An 18,453-nucleotide genomic window follows, 5' to 3' on the forward strand; every position below is an offset into this window, starting at 1 on the left:
TGAGGAAAAAAAGCATGTGGCTGCACACTGAAACTAATCATCGTCGGATTACTTTCGATTTCTAGAAAGTGTTTTACTCAATTATTTCGATCAATGGTGAGCTCACCCGTGAGTTGATTAATTATACATAGTAATTGCTATTAGCTAATTCATATTGTAGTTTATGTCAACCGAGAGTTAGAAAATATGACTTATGACACCGCTTGTGTTGTGTCAATCTTTCCTCAGTGCTAGGACAAATGTAGCCTACATTTTTCCGTTTGAATGATTGTGTTATGCTATAGATACTTCTGTGAACATCGCATCCAAAAATAAACTGCACACATTCTGGACTTAATTTTGTAAGGACTGTGTTTGTGTAAATAGTTTCTGAAAAAAGTGTAGCCAGCTCAATTGATGATTGTTGCGTCATTTGAAAACTGTCCGTTCTAAATAAGCATTTTAAATAAGCGTTCTAATCACTGTAGAACGATCACACGTGTGAAAGGGTTCATGTCCTTGAGTAGCCCAGCCAGAGCCCAGACTTGAACCTGATCAAACATCCTTGGAGAGACCTGAAAATAGCTGCGCAGAGACACTCCCCATTCAAGCTGAGAAAGCTTGATAGGATCTGCAGAGAATATTGGGAGAAACTCCCCAAATACAGGTGTGCCAAGCTTGTGGCGTCATACCCAAAAAGACTCAAGGCTGTAATCGCTGCCAAAGGTGCTTCAACAAAGCACCGTTTAAAGGGTCGGAATACTTATGTAAATGTGATATCAGTTTTGTATTTTTAATATATTTACAAACATTTCAAGAAACCTGTTTTTACTTTTTTATCATGAGGTATTGGGTGTAGATTGATGAGGGGGAAAAACAATTTAAATCAATTTTAGAATGAGGCTGTAACGTAACAAAATGTGAGAAAAGTCAAGGGGTCAGAATACTTTCCAAATGCACTGTATATTGTACTGGAAAAATTCAGTTAGAAATGATTTTGTCTTTGTTAAAAATAAATTGTCCTCTAGTAGACTTTGATTAAATGTCACCTTTATCGCTTGAATGTTATGGCATTCAGGACCAGAAAGTCACTTTCTGAGCAGTACTACAGTGGGAAAATATGTATGGAAGGTTTTGTTCAAATCAAAAAGGGTGCTGTCAAAAAGTGATTAAATTGAAATGGATTTACCCTATTGTGCCAGAGTAACAACTAATGTGTATACTAGGGTTAGGCGGTATACATATTTGTTTTATTCCCAGGCAATGGATGAGTCTCAAAGCTATTCAATGGCTTCCTTCCCTTGCCTAACCTCCTTTACCTCACTGCCAGGTGAAAATCATATGCTGAAGACATTACCACAACACACCTGGTAACTAGGCCTTGTATTCTAAACGTCTGGTTTGAGCCTGTGAAGAGCTGCTTAATCACCTAGTACACATCCATGTAAACAACTTTAGCTGTGACGAGGAAGAAAGCAGGATGAAGGGAGGAGAGTGAAACAGACAAAACCAGCCACGGACACTGATCCCACTAATGTCTTCCACATGCTCTCACATTGTTGTTCACCAACAAATGTTTTAAAATGGCACAAAATATATATATATATTTTAAACACACAAAGAGAAGGCTCTGGCCCTTCTCTGGTACTTTAGGTGAAACAAAAAGGTTCTAATCTTGTTCATTGTCAATTACCTTAGAAACAGAGTCGGTCCTGATTTAGAGAACACGTTTCTCCTGAGAAGATGGTAATGAGAGTTTTGAGAGAGATCATTGTGGAACGGAGCTAGCTTAATATACTGCAACAAAGGTGGACATTATAACTGTGTTCACGAGAGGAATGGATGGGTCATCTCAGGCAACAACAACAACAACATTTTGAACTGCTGCAGACCTAGGTCTACACAGCACAGACCATTCACTGAATAAAGGAAAACTGAACAGTATGAGATGGGTTTGTCACATGATGGAATGTAGTTTAGTCTGCAACTTAAACGGAATAAAGATACATCTGTCAACACAACAACCACACACCTTATTTGTTCCAAAACACACAACCCTGCAATCACGCCTGGCTTCTTAGCAGTTATGGAAGAGGAGGAATAGGAGTTCTAACATGGTCACTTTGAGATGTAGTAGCCCAGCCGTTTCAGCACCAGAGCGTGTATGGTTTGCTGAGCTGCAGCGACATGGGCATAATGTATGACATGGGTGTAAGTTTGTGTAAGTGCATGAGTGTGTGTCAAATGAATGCCCTTGCACACATTAGAGTCTGTGTGTCTCTAACTGTGTGCGTGCTCCATGCTTGCAGATGTGTGCATGTGTTTGCCTACATATGTGTGTGCGTGTGTGAATGTGTGTGTGCATGTGCATGTGTGCTTAGGTGAGGGAGTGTGTATAAAGTGCTTCTGCTTACATTGGGAGGAAATGGTATGCATACCTCGGCAGTTAGGCCTGGTGGCCAGGGCTAGTCTGGCCCTCATCCAGCAGCAGGCTAAAGTAAGGAGGATTATATCCACCGTCTCTCAGAGCAACAACACTGCATCCCTCACAACACAGTATTTACCTTTTACTATTATTTTCTCTGAGGAAGAACTCTCCAAAAAATGACACAGAAGTGGGCAGTGCAGAAGTTCCCCTTCAGCAGAAATCTAGGATCAGCTCACCCTCTTCAAATCCTAACCATAACCATTAAGGAGGGGAAATGTGAAACTGACCTAAGATCAGTGTCTGTCTCATGGTAACACCATCCTACACCGGACGCCATCCGGCAGACACACGATACCTCCCCAAGGAAGTCTTAAATAAGCACTTCCCAACCTGAAGTTTGGGGAGAGAAAAGGAAGTACAGTATCTCCCACAGAGGGTATACAGCGGTTTTAGGTATTTGGCTAATGTTAAAAACAATAGGAAGAGACCATTTCTTATTAATTTTAACATCTGAAAAAAACAATTAATAAACCCATAAAACAGAATGGAAATGACAGTATAATAAATGAATCTGTTTTTGGGGTCACAGTAGGCTACATCTGTGACCCCAAAAAGGCTACATCCCTCCTGGCTAGCATATGTTATTGTTCAACAACAATGCACTGACTGTTGGAATACAGGCTACATCAGGTCACAGCACTGGTTGAAGACTTACATGACACACAAGCCTAAATCTTCCTGAAGTGAGTGCACACATTATTCCCTCACCCTCAAGGATTGGCAAACATTGGATTGGTGTAAAAAAATATATATTAAAAAAACAGTAATACAATGCTTTCCAATCTGTAAGGGTAAGTGAGCAAATGTGTTTCATAAAGAAGAGAGGAGAAATGGAATTGGGCTACAGTCTTTAAACAAATCCCATTCAAAAACTTTGAGGGAGCCACGATAGCCCACAGCCATCACAGGAGCATGACAACGCCCCTCTCTCTGCCTCTAAATTCAATTTAAGGGCTTTATTGGCATGGGAAACATATGTTAACATTTCCAAAGCAAGTGAAGTATATAATGAACAAAAGTGAAATAAATACAAATTAACAGGAAACATTACACTAACAAAAGTTCCAAAAGAATAAAGACATTTCAAATGTTATATTATGTGCAAATAGGGAAAGGGACAATGAATAAACATAAATATGGGTTGTATTTACAATGGTGTTTGTTCTTTACTGGTTGCCCTTTTCTTGTGGCAACAGGTCACAAATCTTGCTGCTGTGATGGCACACTGGTATTTCACCCAGTAAATATGAGAGTTTATCAGAATTGGATTTGTTTTCAAATTCTGTGTGTCTGTAATATGAGGGAAATATGCATCTATGGACATACATTTGGCAGGAGGTTAAGAAGTGCAGCTCAGTTTACACCTAATTTTGTGGGCAGTGTGCACATAGCCTGTCTTCTCAAGAGCCAGGTCTGCCTATGGCGGCCTTTCTCAATAGCAAGGCTATGCTCACTGAGTCTGTATATAGTCAAAGCTTTTCTTAAGTTTGGGTCAGTCACAGTGGTCAGGTATTCTGTCATTGTTTACTCTCGGTTTTGGGCCAAATAGCATTCTAGTTTGCTCAGTTTTTTTATTAATTCTTTCCAATGTGTTGAGTAATTATCTTTTTGTTTTCTCATGATTTGGTTGGATCTAATAGTGTTGCTGTCCTGGGGCTCTGTGGGGTCTGTTTGTGTTTATGAACAGAGCCCCAGGACCAGCTTGCTTAGGGGACTCTTCTACAGGTTCATCTCTCTGTATGTGATGGCTTTGTTATGTGAGGTTCAGGAATCGCTTCCTTTTTTCCTTCTCTCTGTGAATGGTTTGTCCTCTGACAAATCAACTGTAAATTTCGGTGTTCCTCAAGGTTCCGTTTTGGGACCACTATTGTTTTCACTATATATTTTACCTCTTGGGGATGTTATTCGAAAACATAATGTTAACTTTCACTGCTATGCGGATGACACACAGCTGTACATTTCAATGAAACATGGTGAAGCCCCAAAATTGCCCTTGCTAGAAGCATGTGTTTCAGACATAAGGAAGTGGATGGCTGCAAACTTTCTACTTTTAAACTCGGACAAAACAGAGATGCTTGTTCTAGGTCCCAAGAAACAAAGAGATCTTCTGTTGAATCTGACAATTAATCTTAATGGTTGTACAGTCGTCTCAAATAAAACTGTGAAGGACCTCGGTGTTACTCTGGACCCTGATCTCTCTTTTGAAGAACATATCAAGACCATTTCAAGGACATCTTTTTTCCATCTACGTAACATTGCAAAAATCAGAAACTTTCTGTCCAAAACTGATGCAGAAAAATTAATCCATGCTTTTGTCACTTCTAGGTTAGACTACTGCAATGCTCTACTTTCCGGCTACCCGGATAAAGCACTAAATAAACTTCAGTTGGTGCTAAATACGGCTGCTAGAATCCTGACTAGAACCAAAAAATTTGATCATATTACTCCAGTGCTAGCCTCTCTACACTGGCTTCCTGTCAAAGCAAGGGTTGATTTCAAGGTTTTACTGCTAACCTACAAAGCATTACATGGGCTTGCTCCTACCTATCTCTCTGATTTGGTCCTGCCGTACATACCTACACGTACGCTACGGTCACAAGACGCAGGCCTCCTAATTGTCCCTAGAATTTCTAAGCAAACAGCTGGAGGCAGGGCTTTCTCCTATAGAGCTCCATTTTTATGGAACGGTCTGCCTACCCATGTCAGAGACGCAAACTCGGTCTCAACCTTTAAGTCCTTACTGAAGACTTATCTCTTCAGTGGGTCATATGATTGAGTGTAGTCTGGCCCAGGAGTGGGAAGGTGAACGGAAAGGCTCTGGAGCAACGAACCGCCCTTGCTGTCTCTGCCTGGCCGGTTCCCCTCTTCCCACTGGGATTCTCTGCCTTAACCCTGGGGCTGAGTCACTGGCTTACTGGGGCTCTCTCATGCCGTCCCTGGAAGGGGTGCGTCACCTGAGTGGGTTGATTCACTGATGTGGTCGTCCTGTCTGGGTTGGCGCCCCCTTGGGTTGTGCCATGGCGGAGATCTTTGTGGGCTATACTCAGCCTTGTCTCAGGATGGTAAGTTGGTGGTTGGAGATATCCCTCTAGTGGTGTGGGGGCTGTGCTTTGGCAAAGTGGGTGGGGTTATATCCTTCCTGTTTGGCCCTGTCTGGGGTGTCCTCGGATGGGGCCACAGTGTCTCCTGACCCCTCCTGTCTCAGCCTCCAGTATTTATGCTGCAGTAGTTAATGTGTCGGGGGGCTAGGGTCAGTTTGTTATATCTGGAGTACCTCTCCTGTACTATTCGGTGTCCTGTGTGAATCTAAGTGTGCGTTCTCTAATTCTCTCTTTCTCTCTCTCGGAGGACCTGAGCCCTAGGACCATGACCCAGGACTACCTGACATAATGACTCCTTGCTGTCCCCAGTCCACCTGGCCGTGCTGCTGCTCCAGTTTCAACTGTTCTGCCTTATTATTATTCGACCATGCTGGTCATTTATGAACATTTGAACATCTTGGCCGTGTTCTGTTATAATCTCCACCCGGCACAGCCAGAAGAGGACTGGCCACCCCACATAGCCTGGTTCCTCTCTAGGTTTCTTCCTAGGTTTTGGCCTTTCTAGGGAGTTTTTCCTAGCCACCGTGCTTCTACACCTGCATTGCTTGCTGTTTGGGGTTTTAGGCTGGGTTTCTGTACAGCACTTTGAGATATCAGCTGATGTATGAAGGGCTATATAAATACATTTGATTTGATTTTAGGTGGAATAGTAGAATTTAACATCTCTTCACTATTTTGATAATTAGCGGGTATCGGCCTAATTCTGTTCTGCATGCATTATTTGGTGTTTTACGTTGTACACAGAGGATATTTTTTGCAGAATTCTGCATGCAGATTCTCAATTTGGTGTTTGTCCCATTTTGTGAATTCTTGGTTGGTGAGCGGACCCCAGACCTCACAACCATAAAGGGCAATGGGTTCTATAACTGATTCAAGGATTTTTAGCCAGATGCTAATCGTTATGTCAAATTTTGTGTTCCTTTTGATGGCATAGAAGGCCCTTTGTGCAAGTTACATGTGGCGCAGATGTTTAGGCCGAGGTATGTATCGCTTGTGTGATCTAGGGCAACGGTGTCTAGATGGAATTTGTATTTGTGGTCCTGGCAACTGTACTTTTTTTGGAACACCAGTATTTTTGTCTTACTGAGATTTACTGTCAGGGCCCAGGTCTGACAGATCTGTGCAGAAGATATAGGTGTTGCTGTTGGCCCTCCTTGGTTGGGGACAGAAGAACCAGATAATCAGCAAACAGTAGACATTTGACTTCAGATCCTAGGGTGAGGCCGGGTGCTGCAGACTGTTCTAGTGCCATCGCCAATTCGTTGAAAGACAGTTGAAGTCGGAAGTTTACATACTCATTTTTCACAATTCCTGACATTTAATCCTTGTAAAAATTCCCTGTTTTAGGTCAGTTAGGATCACCACTTTATTATCAGAATGTGAAATGTCAGAAAAATTGTAGAGAGAATGAGTTCAGCTTTTATGTCTTTCATCACATTCCCAGTGGGTCAGAAGTTTACGTACACTCAATTAGTATTTGGTAGCATCGCCTTTAAATTGTTTAACTTGGGGCAAACATTTTGGGTAGCCTTCCACAAGCTTCCCACAATAAGTTGGGTGACTTTTGGCCCATTCCTCTTGACAGAGCTGGTGTAAATGAGTCACGTTTGTAGGCCTCCTTGGTCACACACTTTTTCAGTTCTGCCCACAAATGTTCTATTTGATTGAGGTCTGGGCTTTGTGATGGCCACTCCAACACCTTGACATTGTTGACCTTAAGCCATTTTGGAAGTATGCTTGGGGTCATTGTCCATTTGGAAGACCCATTTGCGACCAACCGTTGACTTCCTGACTGATGTCTTGAGATATTGCTTCAAAATATCCACAATTTTCCTCCCTCACGATGCCATCTATTTTGTGAAGTGCACCAGTCCCTCCTACAGCAAAGCACCCCCACAACATGATGCTGCCACCCCCGTGCTTCACGGTTGGGACGGTGTTCTTCAGCTTGCAAGCCTCCCTCTTTTTCCTCCAAACATAACAATGGTCATTATGGCCAAACAGTTCTATTTTTGTTTCATCAGACCAGAGGTACTTTCTCCAAAAAGTACGAGCTTTGTCCCCATGTGCAGTTGCAAACCGTGGTCTGGATTTTTATGTCGGTTTTGGAGCAGTGGCTTCTTCCTTGCTGAGCAGCCTTTCAGATTAGGTCGATATAGGACTCGCTTTACTGTGGATATAGATACCTTTGTACCCGTTTCCTCCAGCATGTTCACAAGGTCCTTTGCTGTTATTCTGGGATTGATTTGCACTTTTTGCACCAAAGTACCTTCATCTCTAGGAGACAGAACACATCTCCTTCCTGAGCGGTATGATGGCTGCATGGTTCCATGGTGTTTATACTTGTGTGCTATTGTTTGTACAGATGAACGTGGTACCTTCAGGCATTTGGAAATTGCTCCCAAGGATGAACCAGACTTGTGGAGGTCTACAATTTCTTTAGATTTTCCCATGATGTCAAGCAAAGAGGCACTGAGTTTGAAGGTATGCCTTGAAATATATTCACAGGTACACCTCCAAATGGCTCAAATTATGTCAATTAGCCTATCAGAAACTTCTAAAGCCATGACATAATTTTCTGGAATTTCCCAAGCTGTTTAAAAGGCACAGTCAACTTAGTGTATGTAAACTTCTGACCCACTGGAATTGTGATTAGAGGTCAACCGATTATGATTTTTCAACGACGATATCGATTATTTGAGGACCAAAAAAGACTATACCAATTAAAAATCGGCCCATATATATATATATATATATATATATATATATATATATATATATATATATATATATATATATATATATTTTGTAATAATGACAATTACAAAAATACTGAATGATCACTTAATTTTAACTTAATATAATCAATTTAGTCTCAAATAAATAATGAAACATGTTCAATTTGGTTTAAATAATGCAAAAAGAAACTGTCGGAGAAGTGCAATATTTGCCATGTGAAAAAGCTAACGTTTAAGTTCCTTGCTTAGAACATATGAAAGGTGGTGGTTCCTTTTAACATGAGTCTTCAATATTCCCAGGTAAGAAGTTTTAGATTGTAGTTATTATAAGAATTATAGGACTATTTCTCTCTATACCATTTGTATTTCATATACCTTTGATGTTCTTACAGGCACTATAGAATGCCAACCTAATCTCGGGAGTTGATAGTCATAAACAGTGCAATGTTTGAAGCACAGCGAAGAGCTGCTGGCAAATGCAGGAATGTGCTGTTTGAATGAATGCTTACGAGCCTGCTGCTTCCTACCACAGCTCAGTCAGACTGCTCTATCAAATCATAGACTTAATTAAAATATAATAAACACAAAGAAATACGAGCCTTAGGTCATTAAGATTGTCAAATCTGGAAACGATCATTTTGAAAACAAAACATTTATTCTTTCAGTGAAACACAGAACCGATCCATATTTTATCTAACAGGTGGCATCCCTAAGTCTAAATATTGCTGTTACATTGCACAACTTTCAATGTTATGTCATAATTATGTACAATTCTGGCAAATAAATTACGGTCTTTGTTAGGAAGAAATGGTTCACACAGTTCACAACGAGACAGGCAGCCCAAACTGCTGCATATACCTTGACACTGTTTGCACAGAACGCAAGAGAAGTGACACAATTTCCCTAGTTAAAAGAAATTCATGTTAGCAGGCAATATTAAACTAAATATGCAGGTTTAAAAATATATACTGTATTGATTTTAAGAAAGGCATTGATGTTTATGATTAAGTACACATTGGTGCGCTTGTTAAATCATCACCGTTTGGCGAAGTAGGCTGTGATTCAATGATAAATTAACAGGCACCGCATCGATTATATGCAACGCAGGACAAGCTAGATAAACGAGTAATATCATCAACCATGTGTAGTTAACTGGTGCTTATGTTAAGATTGATTGTTTTTTATAAGATAAGTTTAATGCTAGCTAGCAACTTACCTTGGCTCCTTGCTGCACTCGCGTAACAGGTAGTCAGCCTGCCACGCAGTTTCCTCGTGGAGTGCAATGTAATCGGACATAAACGTGTCCAAAAATGCAGATTGTTATGAAAACTTGATATCGGCCCTATTTAAATCGTTGGACCTATAGTTGTGATACAGTGAATTATAAGTGAAATAATCTGTCTGTAAACAATTGTTGAAAAAATTACTTGTGTCATGCACAAAGTAGATGTCCTAACCGACTTGCCAAAACTATAGTTTGTTAACAAGAAATTTGTGGAGTGGTTGAAAAACGAGTTGTAATGACTCCAACCTAAGTGTATGTAAACTTCCAACTTCAACTGTATGTTGAAGAGGTGGGGCTTAAACTGCATCCCTGTCTCACCCCACAGCCCTGTGGAAAGAAATGTGTGTGTTTGTTGCCAATTTTAACTGCACACTTGTTTGTGTACATGGATTTTATAATGTTGTATGTTTTCCCCCCCAACACCACTTTCCATCCATTTGTATATCAGACCCTCATGCCAAAAGGAGTCAAAAGCTTTTTTGAAATCAACAAAGCATGAGAAGACGTTGCCTTTGTTCAGGGTGTGCAGGGTGAATACATTATCTGTCGTAGGGTAATTTGGTAAAAAGCCAATTTGACATTTGCTCAGTACATTGTTTTCACAAAGGAAATGTACGAGTCTGCTGCTAATAATAATAATAATAATAATAATAATAATGCAGAGGATTTTCCCACAGTTGTTGTTGAAGCATAACCCACGGTAGTTATTGGGGTCAAATTTGTCTCCACTTTTGTGGATTGGGGTTACTAGTCCTTGGTTCCAAATATTGTGGAAGATGCCAGAGCTAAGGATGATGTTTAAGAGTTTAAGTATTGCCAATTGGAATTTGTGGTCTGTATATTTTATCATTTCATTGAGGATACCATCAACACCACAGTCCTTTTTGGGTTGGAGGGTTTGTATTTTGTCCTGTATTTCATTTAATGTAATTGGAGAGTCCAGTGGGTTCTGGTAGTCTTTAATAGTTGATTCTAAGATTTGTATTTGATCATGTATATGCTGTTGCTGTTTGTTCTTTCTTATAGGGCCATAAAGATTGAAGAAGTGGCTTACCTATACATTCAGGTTTGGATAGATAACTCTTTGTGTTGTTTGGTCTCTCTCTCCCTCCCGCCCTCTCATGATAACAAGTGTCACCAACACATGTCATCACCACCAGTAAATGAGTCCATGTAGGAGGGGTTACCATGGCCACTTTGACCACTTAGTGGGAGTGCACACACAGACACAAGCATGCACAAAGATAACTTGACTCCAAACACACACACACACACACACACACACACACACATTACTGTACAGACAGATAGACAGAAGCTGTTGGAAACAGTCTCCTAGGAGGAGATATATTCAGAGAACTTCTCTGGGACATCAAAGACACAATTGTCATTCAGTGTACTCTGAGGAGACCCACGCTTTATGGGTTATAAATACAGTACAAATATCTAGACTGCAGCTAATGGTCACAACGTATGATAGACAGAGCCCCACTCGCATAAAACCACATCATGTAATGTAGCAACTAACTCCCAGTATGAGTGGAATGCTTGTTAGTCTCAATGCCTTACAGCCATGCTTAAACATCCTCATTAACTCCTCACGGGGCGACACTTACTTATACAATCCTTTGATTACTGCAGAGTTACATCATACTTTTCTCACCTCCTCTGTGATAATCAGACACTAACACAGCCGAATGCTAAAACCTAAAATAAATAGATGGAACATCCAACTAAATCCAGACTAAAAAGATGAACATACTGTATTTTATTAGACAGATTTTGTGGTGTACATGTAAGTGATAATGCCCTATAGGAAGCCGGTGTTGGGAGAATATTGGCATCGGTGTTGTTAGAACCAAGACCAAGTCGAGGACCGGCAAACCGTGCCAATACAACGGGTTACCAACATATTCAAATAATGATTGAAATATTTCCAATAAAAACGTTTTGATAAATGTATTTATACTAGTTCATCCTTCCACAAAATATAGTCCTGACACTAATCTATGGTTTCTACACAAGCCGGCTAGTCATTCGTTCTATCGGTTGCCAGAGACGCGACCCAGTCATTCAGTCTTTGTTCTTTACCTACGGACATGATCCAGTTGTTTGTTCTAAATGTTCCATAGCCATACTAGCTGTCAATGTTCTTATCCCTTGCTTGCTAGCTAACCAAATTAGTCACTTCAAACAGTGCAGCCAGAATAACAGCAGTAGCTGCATTTGCATAAACTGTTTTGTAGTGAAATTTATTTGGATGCCCCCATTACAATGAGATAAAGAGGTGCGATTTCACCTAGCATAGAAAAATGTGCTCTCTCGTCAGGACACTTTTGTTCAGAGAAGCTAGCCAACAACAAAGGTAACACAAACCTTTGTATATTTGACTCACCACCTGGATCCGGTCCTATGTAGCAAAATTTGAAATGTTTATTTTTTTTATTTTTAACATTGGATAAAAGTAGAGACTCGGAGCTACAAAATTGTATATCATACACAGCATTTTTGAGGAACAATGGGAAAGTAATTGCTTTGAAGGGTGATACACTTGTAAACTCACCTTTGATTAAAAAGGGCCTTTGAATGTCTTGGTGACTACTGGAGAGCTCTCCTTTGTCTACACCCATTCAGCATTGTTCACACCCTCTTAAGCCAGCCCCACCCTTCTCTTTAAGGATTCTAACCTGAGTTGAAACTTGAGTGAGGTGCACATGTACAGTACATAAACAGATGCATGCACCATATATTTATGTGGTGGACACTTGATACAGTCACATGATACTGTTGTGGTATGTAACAAAGTCATGTTACGACCACAGATATCAATATTAATTTTATATGTCAATATTTTGCTAAGTCTTGCTAAGTGGATGGGTCTCTACAGAAGGTGCAAACGGTACAGACAAATGGTTACTTGCATAGTAGCAATATCAAAAAGTGTCAAAATAAAATACAGTATGTACAAGAACAAGATCAATAATGATATCAGTGATAGATGAGTTGGTTATATGCATACAATCAGCAGTAAAGTGGCTGAGCAGCAGGATAAAAATAATAATAATAGTAGCAGCAACGTATGGCGTGTGTGTTAGGAGAGAGTCATTTGAATAGAGGCACTGCAGATACTACTGATGACTGGTTCGTCCAAACCATGCATGAACAAGGGAATCTATATTCGGAAAGCCTGTTTTGGTTCTGCCCTCGACTTTGCTGTAGGGTATGTGATGTCCATAGCCTCTGTCGCAAAACTCCCTGATCTTCTCAAAAAGATACGTTTGTCTAGCTGTGTCCACTTTGGTCTTTCTGAAGCACTGCTTGATGAGCCCGAAGCACCAGTCGGGGGCAAACATGGTGTGGCCTGTGATCAGGAAGTGAAGGTCCAGACTGGTGGAGCTTGTGCATACCAGGCACAATACCAGAGCACAAACTTGTTCTGGTTTTGGCCACTGCAGTTATCACAATTCAGGTCCCCACGCAGTTCCCCAACTCCGTAGTTGGTGAACAAATGGTGCATGTAGTCGATACCTGCGCTGCTGCCTTTGCTTGCTTGGGCCAGCTCTCTTTTTGATGGAAGGCATTCGACCATTCTCCTTGTATGACTGGTGGAGCAGAGTAAGGCTGGTTCTACTGATGTTGAAAGACAAATATTTTAGCATTATTATACAATAGATGAGAAATGGCATTCTGAGATAACATCACTACACACAAATCATACACGTAACGTTAGATAGCTAGCTAGCCATCTAACATCAGCTGGCTAGCTAACTGCAAGCTTTAGATAGCAATACAAACCGATTGTCAGATACCTAAAGGTAACCAAATAGGTTCAATGTTAGCTCGCTAACATTAGGCTATAACTAGCAATGTGAAATGGCATTCTGAGAAAACATCACTAACGATACACACAATTCATACACATAAATCAATGTTAGCTAGCAAGCCAGCAATCTAAACTCAGCTAAAAGCAAGTTTTAACTTGGTCTTATGTTTAGTCAAGTTAATGTTAGCTAGCTAAAAAAATTAACTATAATCCCAATCCATAAAGGAACGTTACTAGCAATACAAACCAATTGCTAACAGCAAACCTTAACTTGTAATGAAAACAACTTCATGACAAAATTAGAAACGTATAATATCTGAAACTGTAGCTAGATTCTTACCCGTATACATGGATGAAAGCTTCACGGCAGACTGCAACCCCTTTCATTAAATAAGACGTCCTGTGTCATTTCCATTTGGTTTGCAGTTTGTTTGGCCTGTTGTGTTCCACTGATTTCAAAACTTGGTCAACTTCTTCTGTGACAACACTGTTGATCGCCGTTTCTTCCCCATCACCGTCATCAGAAGACTCTACAATGTATTCTTCAATGAAAATGTTTTATCTAAAATCAGGGATTTCCTCATCATCTGATTCATTTTCAGTCAGAGAGAGTCAAGCATGCCACGATCGTCCTCCAGAAAGTAGCCCATCACAACTTTTTCCCACTGACCTTGGTCGATAGCGCTTGATAAATTCAGGGCAGCAATGTTATTGAGAGCAGTAGCAACATATTTGCAGTTCTTACGTTATATCTTTAGAAAAAAATGCAGTAGAAAGGATTATCTACGCATAACGAGCAGCTCTATTTATAGACACAAGATGATACACCGCAGAACAATCTGAAACTCATCTCTCAGCATGTCCAGCCACTCATTATCTCGGACAATTATGGCTAGCGGGAACGTTCCTGCTATTTCTTTGGCTAAACCAACTAAGCTCTTAATTTAACAACTTTATTCGTATTTACAGATCGCATAAAAGTTTGTTATTAAAGCATATGAAAGTTCAAATGTTCGAGAAGGCATTTCTGCCAAAAATGCATTTTGATTTTAAAAAATTATGTTCAAAACAGCTCTCCTGTGAAGTCGTGACTTGCGACATACGCCTAGTTTCCTGAAATCAGTCCACATATATCTAAGAAATCTATGCCAGCTGATTCATGATTTTGACTGACAGAAATGCTGCCTACCTGCCAGTCTCGCCCTGACAGAAATGTGAATTAATGTCTAGATACTTTTAGGCATTTTAACATCATAGATTTAGCCGGTGGTAACATGTGGAATAGACACTGGCTGGAATGCTGTTTTAACCAATCAGCATTCAGGATTAAACCCACCCGTTGTATAAAAAGACACACAGGCTACAGTCACAGCCTGACACACTCACATTGCACATCAGCTTTGTAGGCCAAAAATGTTCCATGGGTGATAACGACCCCTGACCTGAGACTTAAAGGTCGTGAGTTCAGTTGTACTTCCTGTTATGGGGATAGAAATAACCCAACAGCCAGAGATATATCTCCCTTCATGAGCCTCAATATGTTCCTATTCTCACAGAATCACATCTGAGCAGGAAACATAGACAAGATGACACACACACACACACACACACACACACACACACACACCAGTGTCAAAGAGAGCAGCACTTTTTGAAGTCTATGTGGACAGGGAGGGATACTGGCGCTATCACCAGAGAAACGCAGTGTAATACAAGAAGAAACATCTCCAGTGGAAAACACTGTGTAAACAGGCTAGATTTACTGAGGTGACGTGGTGCTGCGTAAGCTGCTATAGTAGAATGAGAGGGGAGTATACCCTTCTCTTACCTCTGAACTTTTTTGGGGGGTTGTTAAGGTCCCCTGTGTCGGGCTGTACCACACAGCGGTCATCTACCAGCCTGTGGAGAGAAGAGACAACGACGGATGTCAATCATGGACGGATGTCAATCATGGACAAGTCAGAAACACAGATAGTCCACATACACTCTTAACATGCCAATGAACACGAACCGTTTCAATATACTAGAAACGTTCATGCCCACATTCAAATGTGCACTCACACAGCTCTCTTTATTTTTAATATATAACCCCCTGGCTCTAAACAAATGTGTCTCGTTTCAGGAAACTAGGTGTATGTCGCACCTCACTACTTCACAGGAGAGGCATTTGAACGTAAACATGTGTTTTTTTTTTCAAAATGTGTTTTTTTGGCAGAAATGTCTTCTGGAAAATGTGAATTTTCATGCCTTAATAACAAACTTGTAAATACGAATAAAATATTCGTAGTTGGTTCAGCCACGGAAAAAGACAGGAACTTTCCCGCTAGCCATGATTGGCTGAGATAATGTATGGGCTGGACATGCCGAATGTTGAGTTTGGATTGGTCTGCCATGTAGCACACTTGTCTATAACTTCTCAGTATGTGTAGGTAATCCTTTCTAACACAGCTTTTTTGAAAGATATCACGAAGAACTGCAAAAGTGTCGCTAATGCACTCCACTTTATGGAGGACTGAGTTTTGAAATCAGTGGAATGTCCAGTGGAAGCAGAGTATGATAGCTAAGGAGAAAATTCTGGTTTTTGATTGCAAATATGCAGAGGGAGTCAAAGAAGAACACACAGAAACCGATTGTATAAAACACCTGTCTCCGGATTACATCTTTAAACTAAGGGCAACCATGGCATCCGTGACAGAGAAGCGTTCATGAGCTAGGTGAGCTAGGTCTGTCTTCTGTGTGTGTCTCTGCGGCCCATTCCGTTGCCCCTGCCCTTGTGCCTTGAACATCGCGCGCTTTCAGTGGACAAGAACAGACAAGACCAGACAAGACAAGACCAGGACAGACAGACGTTTACAAACAGTTGGGTTGGAGTCATTAAAACAAATTTTTCAACCACTCCACACATTTCATGTTAAAAAACTATAGCTTTGGCAAGTCGGTTAGGACATCTACTTTGTGCATGACAAGTAATTTTTCCAACAATTGTTTACAGACAGATTATTTCAGGGTATCACAATTCCAGTGGGTCAGAAGTTTACATACACTAAGTTGACTGTACCTTTAAACAGCTTGGAAAATTCCAGAAAATTATGTCATGGCTTTAGAAGAACATCACTTGAGTCAATTGGAGATGTACCTGTGGATGTATTTCAAGGCCTACCTTCAAACTCAGTACCTCTTTGCTTGACATCATGGGAAAATCAAAACAAATCAGCCAAGAAAAAAAAAGAAGATTGTAGAAGTCCACAAGTCTGGTTCATCCTTGGGAGCAATTTCCAAACGTCTGAAGTTAACACGTTCATCTGTACAAACAATAGTACTCAAATATAAACACCATGGGACCACGCAGCTGTCATACCGCTCAGGAAGGAGATGCGTTCTGTCTCCTAGAGATGAACATACTTTGGTGAGAAAAATGCAAATCAATCCCAGAGCAAAAGCAAAGGACGTTGTGAACATGCTGGAGGAAACAGGTACAAAAGTATCTATATCCACAGTAAAACGAGTCCTATATTGACATAACCTGAAAGGCAGCTCAGCAAGGAAGAAGTCACTGCTCTAAAACCACCATAAAAAAGCCAGACTACAGTTTGCAACTGCACATGGGGACAAAGATCGTACTTTTTGGAGAAATGTCCTCTGGTCTGATGAGCAAGGGGGTGGCAGCATCATGTTGTGGGGGTGCTTTGCTGCAGGAGGGACTGGTGCACTTCACAAAATAGATGGTATCATGAGGCAGGAAAATTATGTGGATATATAGAAGCAACATCTCAAGACATCAGTCAGGGAGTTAAAGCTTGGTCGCAAATGTGTCTTCCAGATGGACAATGACCCCAAGCATACTTCCAAAGTTGTGGAAAAATGGCTTAAGGACAACAAAGTCAAGGTATTAGAGTGTCCATCACAAAGCCCTGACCTCAATCCAATAGAAAATTTGTGGGCAGAACTGAAGAAGCGTGTGAGCAAGGAGGCCAAAACACCTGACTCAGTTACACCAGCTCTGTCAGGAGGAATAGGCCAAAATTCACCCAACTTATTGTGGGAAGCTTGTGGAGGGCTACCCGAAACATTTGACTCAACTTAAACAATTTAAAGTTAATGCTACCAAATACTAATTGAGTGTATGTAAACTTCTGACCCACTGGGAATGTAATGAAATAAATAAATGCTGAAATCAATCAATCATTCTCTCTACTATTATTCTGACATTTTACATTCTTAAAATAAAGTGGTGATTCAAACTGACCTAAGACAGGGAATGTTTACAAGGATTAAATGTCAGGAATTGTGAAAAACTGAGTTTAAATGTACAGTGCCTTGCGAAAGTTTTTGGCCCCCTTGAACTTTGCGACCTTTTGCCACATTTCAGGCTTCAAACATAAAGATATAAAACTGTATTTTTTGTGAAGAATCAACAACAAGTGGGACACAATCATGAAGTGGAACGACATTTATTGGATATTTCAAACTTTTTTAACAAATCAAAAACTGAAAAATTGGGCGTGCAAAATTATTCAGCCCCCTTAAGTTAATACTTTGTAGCGCCACCTTTTGCTGCGATTACAGCTGTAAGTCGCTTGGGGTATGTCTCTATCAGTTTTGCACATCGAGAGACTGACATTTTTTCCCATTCCTCCTTGCAAAACAGCTCGAGCTCAGTGAGGTTGGATGGAGAGCATTTGTGAACAGCAGTTTTCAGTTCTTTCCACAGATTCTCAATTGGATTCACATCTGGACTTTGACTTGGCCATTCTAACACCTGGATATGTTTATTTTTTAACCATTCCATTGTAGATTTTGCTTTACGTTTTGGATCATTGTCTTGTTGGAAGACAAATCTCCGTCCCAGTCTCAGGTCTTTTGCAGACTCCATCAGGTTTTCTTCCAGAATGGTCCTGTATTTGGCTCCATCCATCTTCCCATCAATTTTAACCATCTTCCCTGTCCCTGCTGAAGAAAAGCAGGCCCAAACCATGATGCTGCCACCACCATGTTTGACAGTGGGGATGGTGTGTTCAGGGTGATGAGCTGTGTTGCTG

The 18,453-nt window shown here is 40.6% G+C and overlaps 1 protein-coding gene across 3 annotated transcripts in view; it reads right to left on the reverse strand.

Moving 5' to 3' along the window:
- Positions 1-18,453, reverse strand: part of LOC112262812 (inositol 1,4,5-trisphosphate receptor type 1) — a 160,083-nt gene that overhangs the window by 123,948 nt on the left and 17,682 nt on the right. For all 3 annotated transcript variants that reach the window (XM_042297436.1, XM_042297427.1, XM_042297424.1), the window contains exon 3: positions 15,243-15,313. In XM_042297436.1, coding sequence (XP_042153370.1) covers positions 15,243-15,313 — 71 coding nt within the window. The remainder of the gene's footprint in view (positions 1-15,242; positions 15,314-18,453) is intronic.

Source organism: Oncorhynchus tshawytscha, linkage group LG02 (assembly GCF_018296145.1).
Source record: "Oncorhynchus tshawytscha isolate Ot180627B linkage group LG02, Otsh_v2.0, whole genome shotgun sequence".
NCBI lineage: Eukaryota > Metazoa > Chordata > Actinopteri > Salmoniformes > Salmonidae > Oncorhynchus > Oncorhynchus tshawytscha.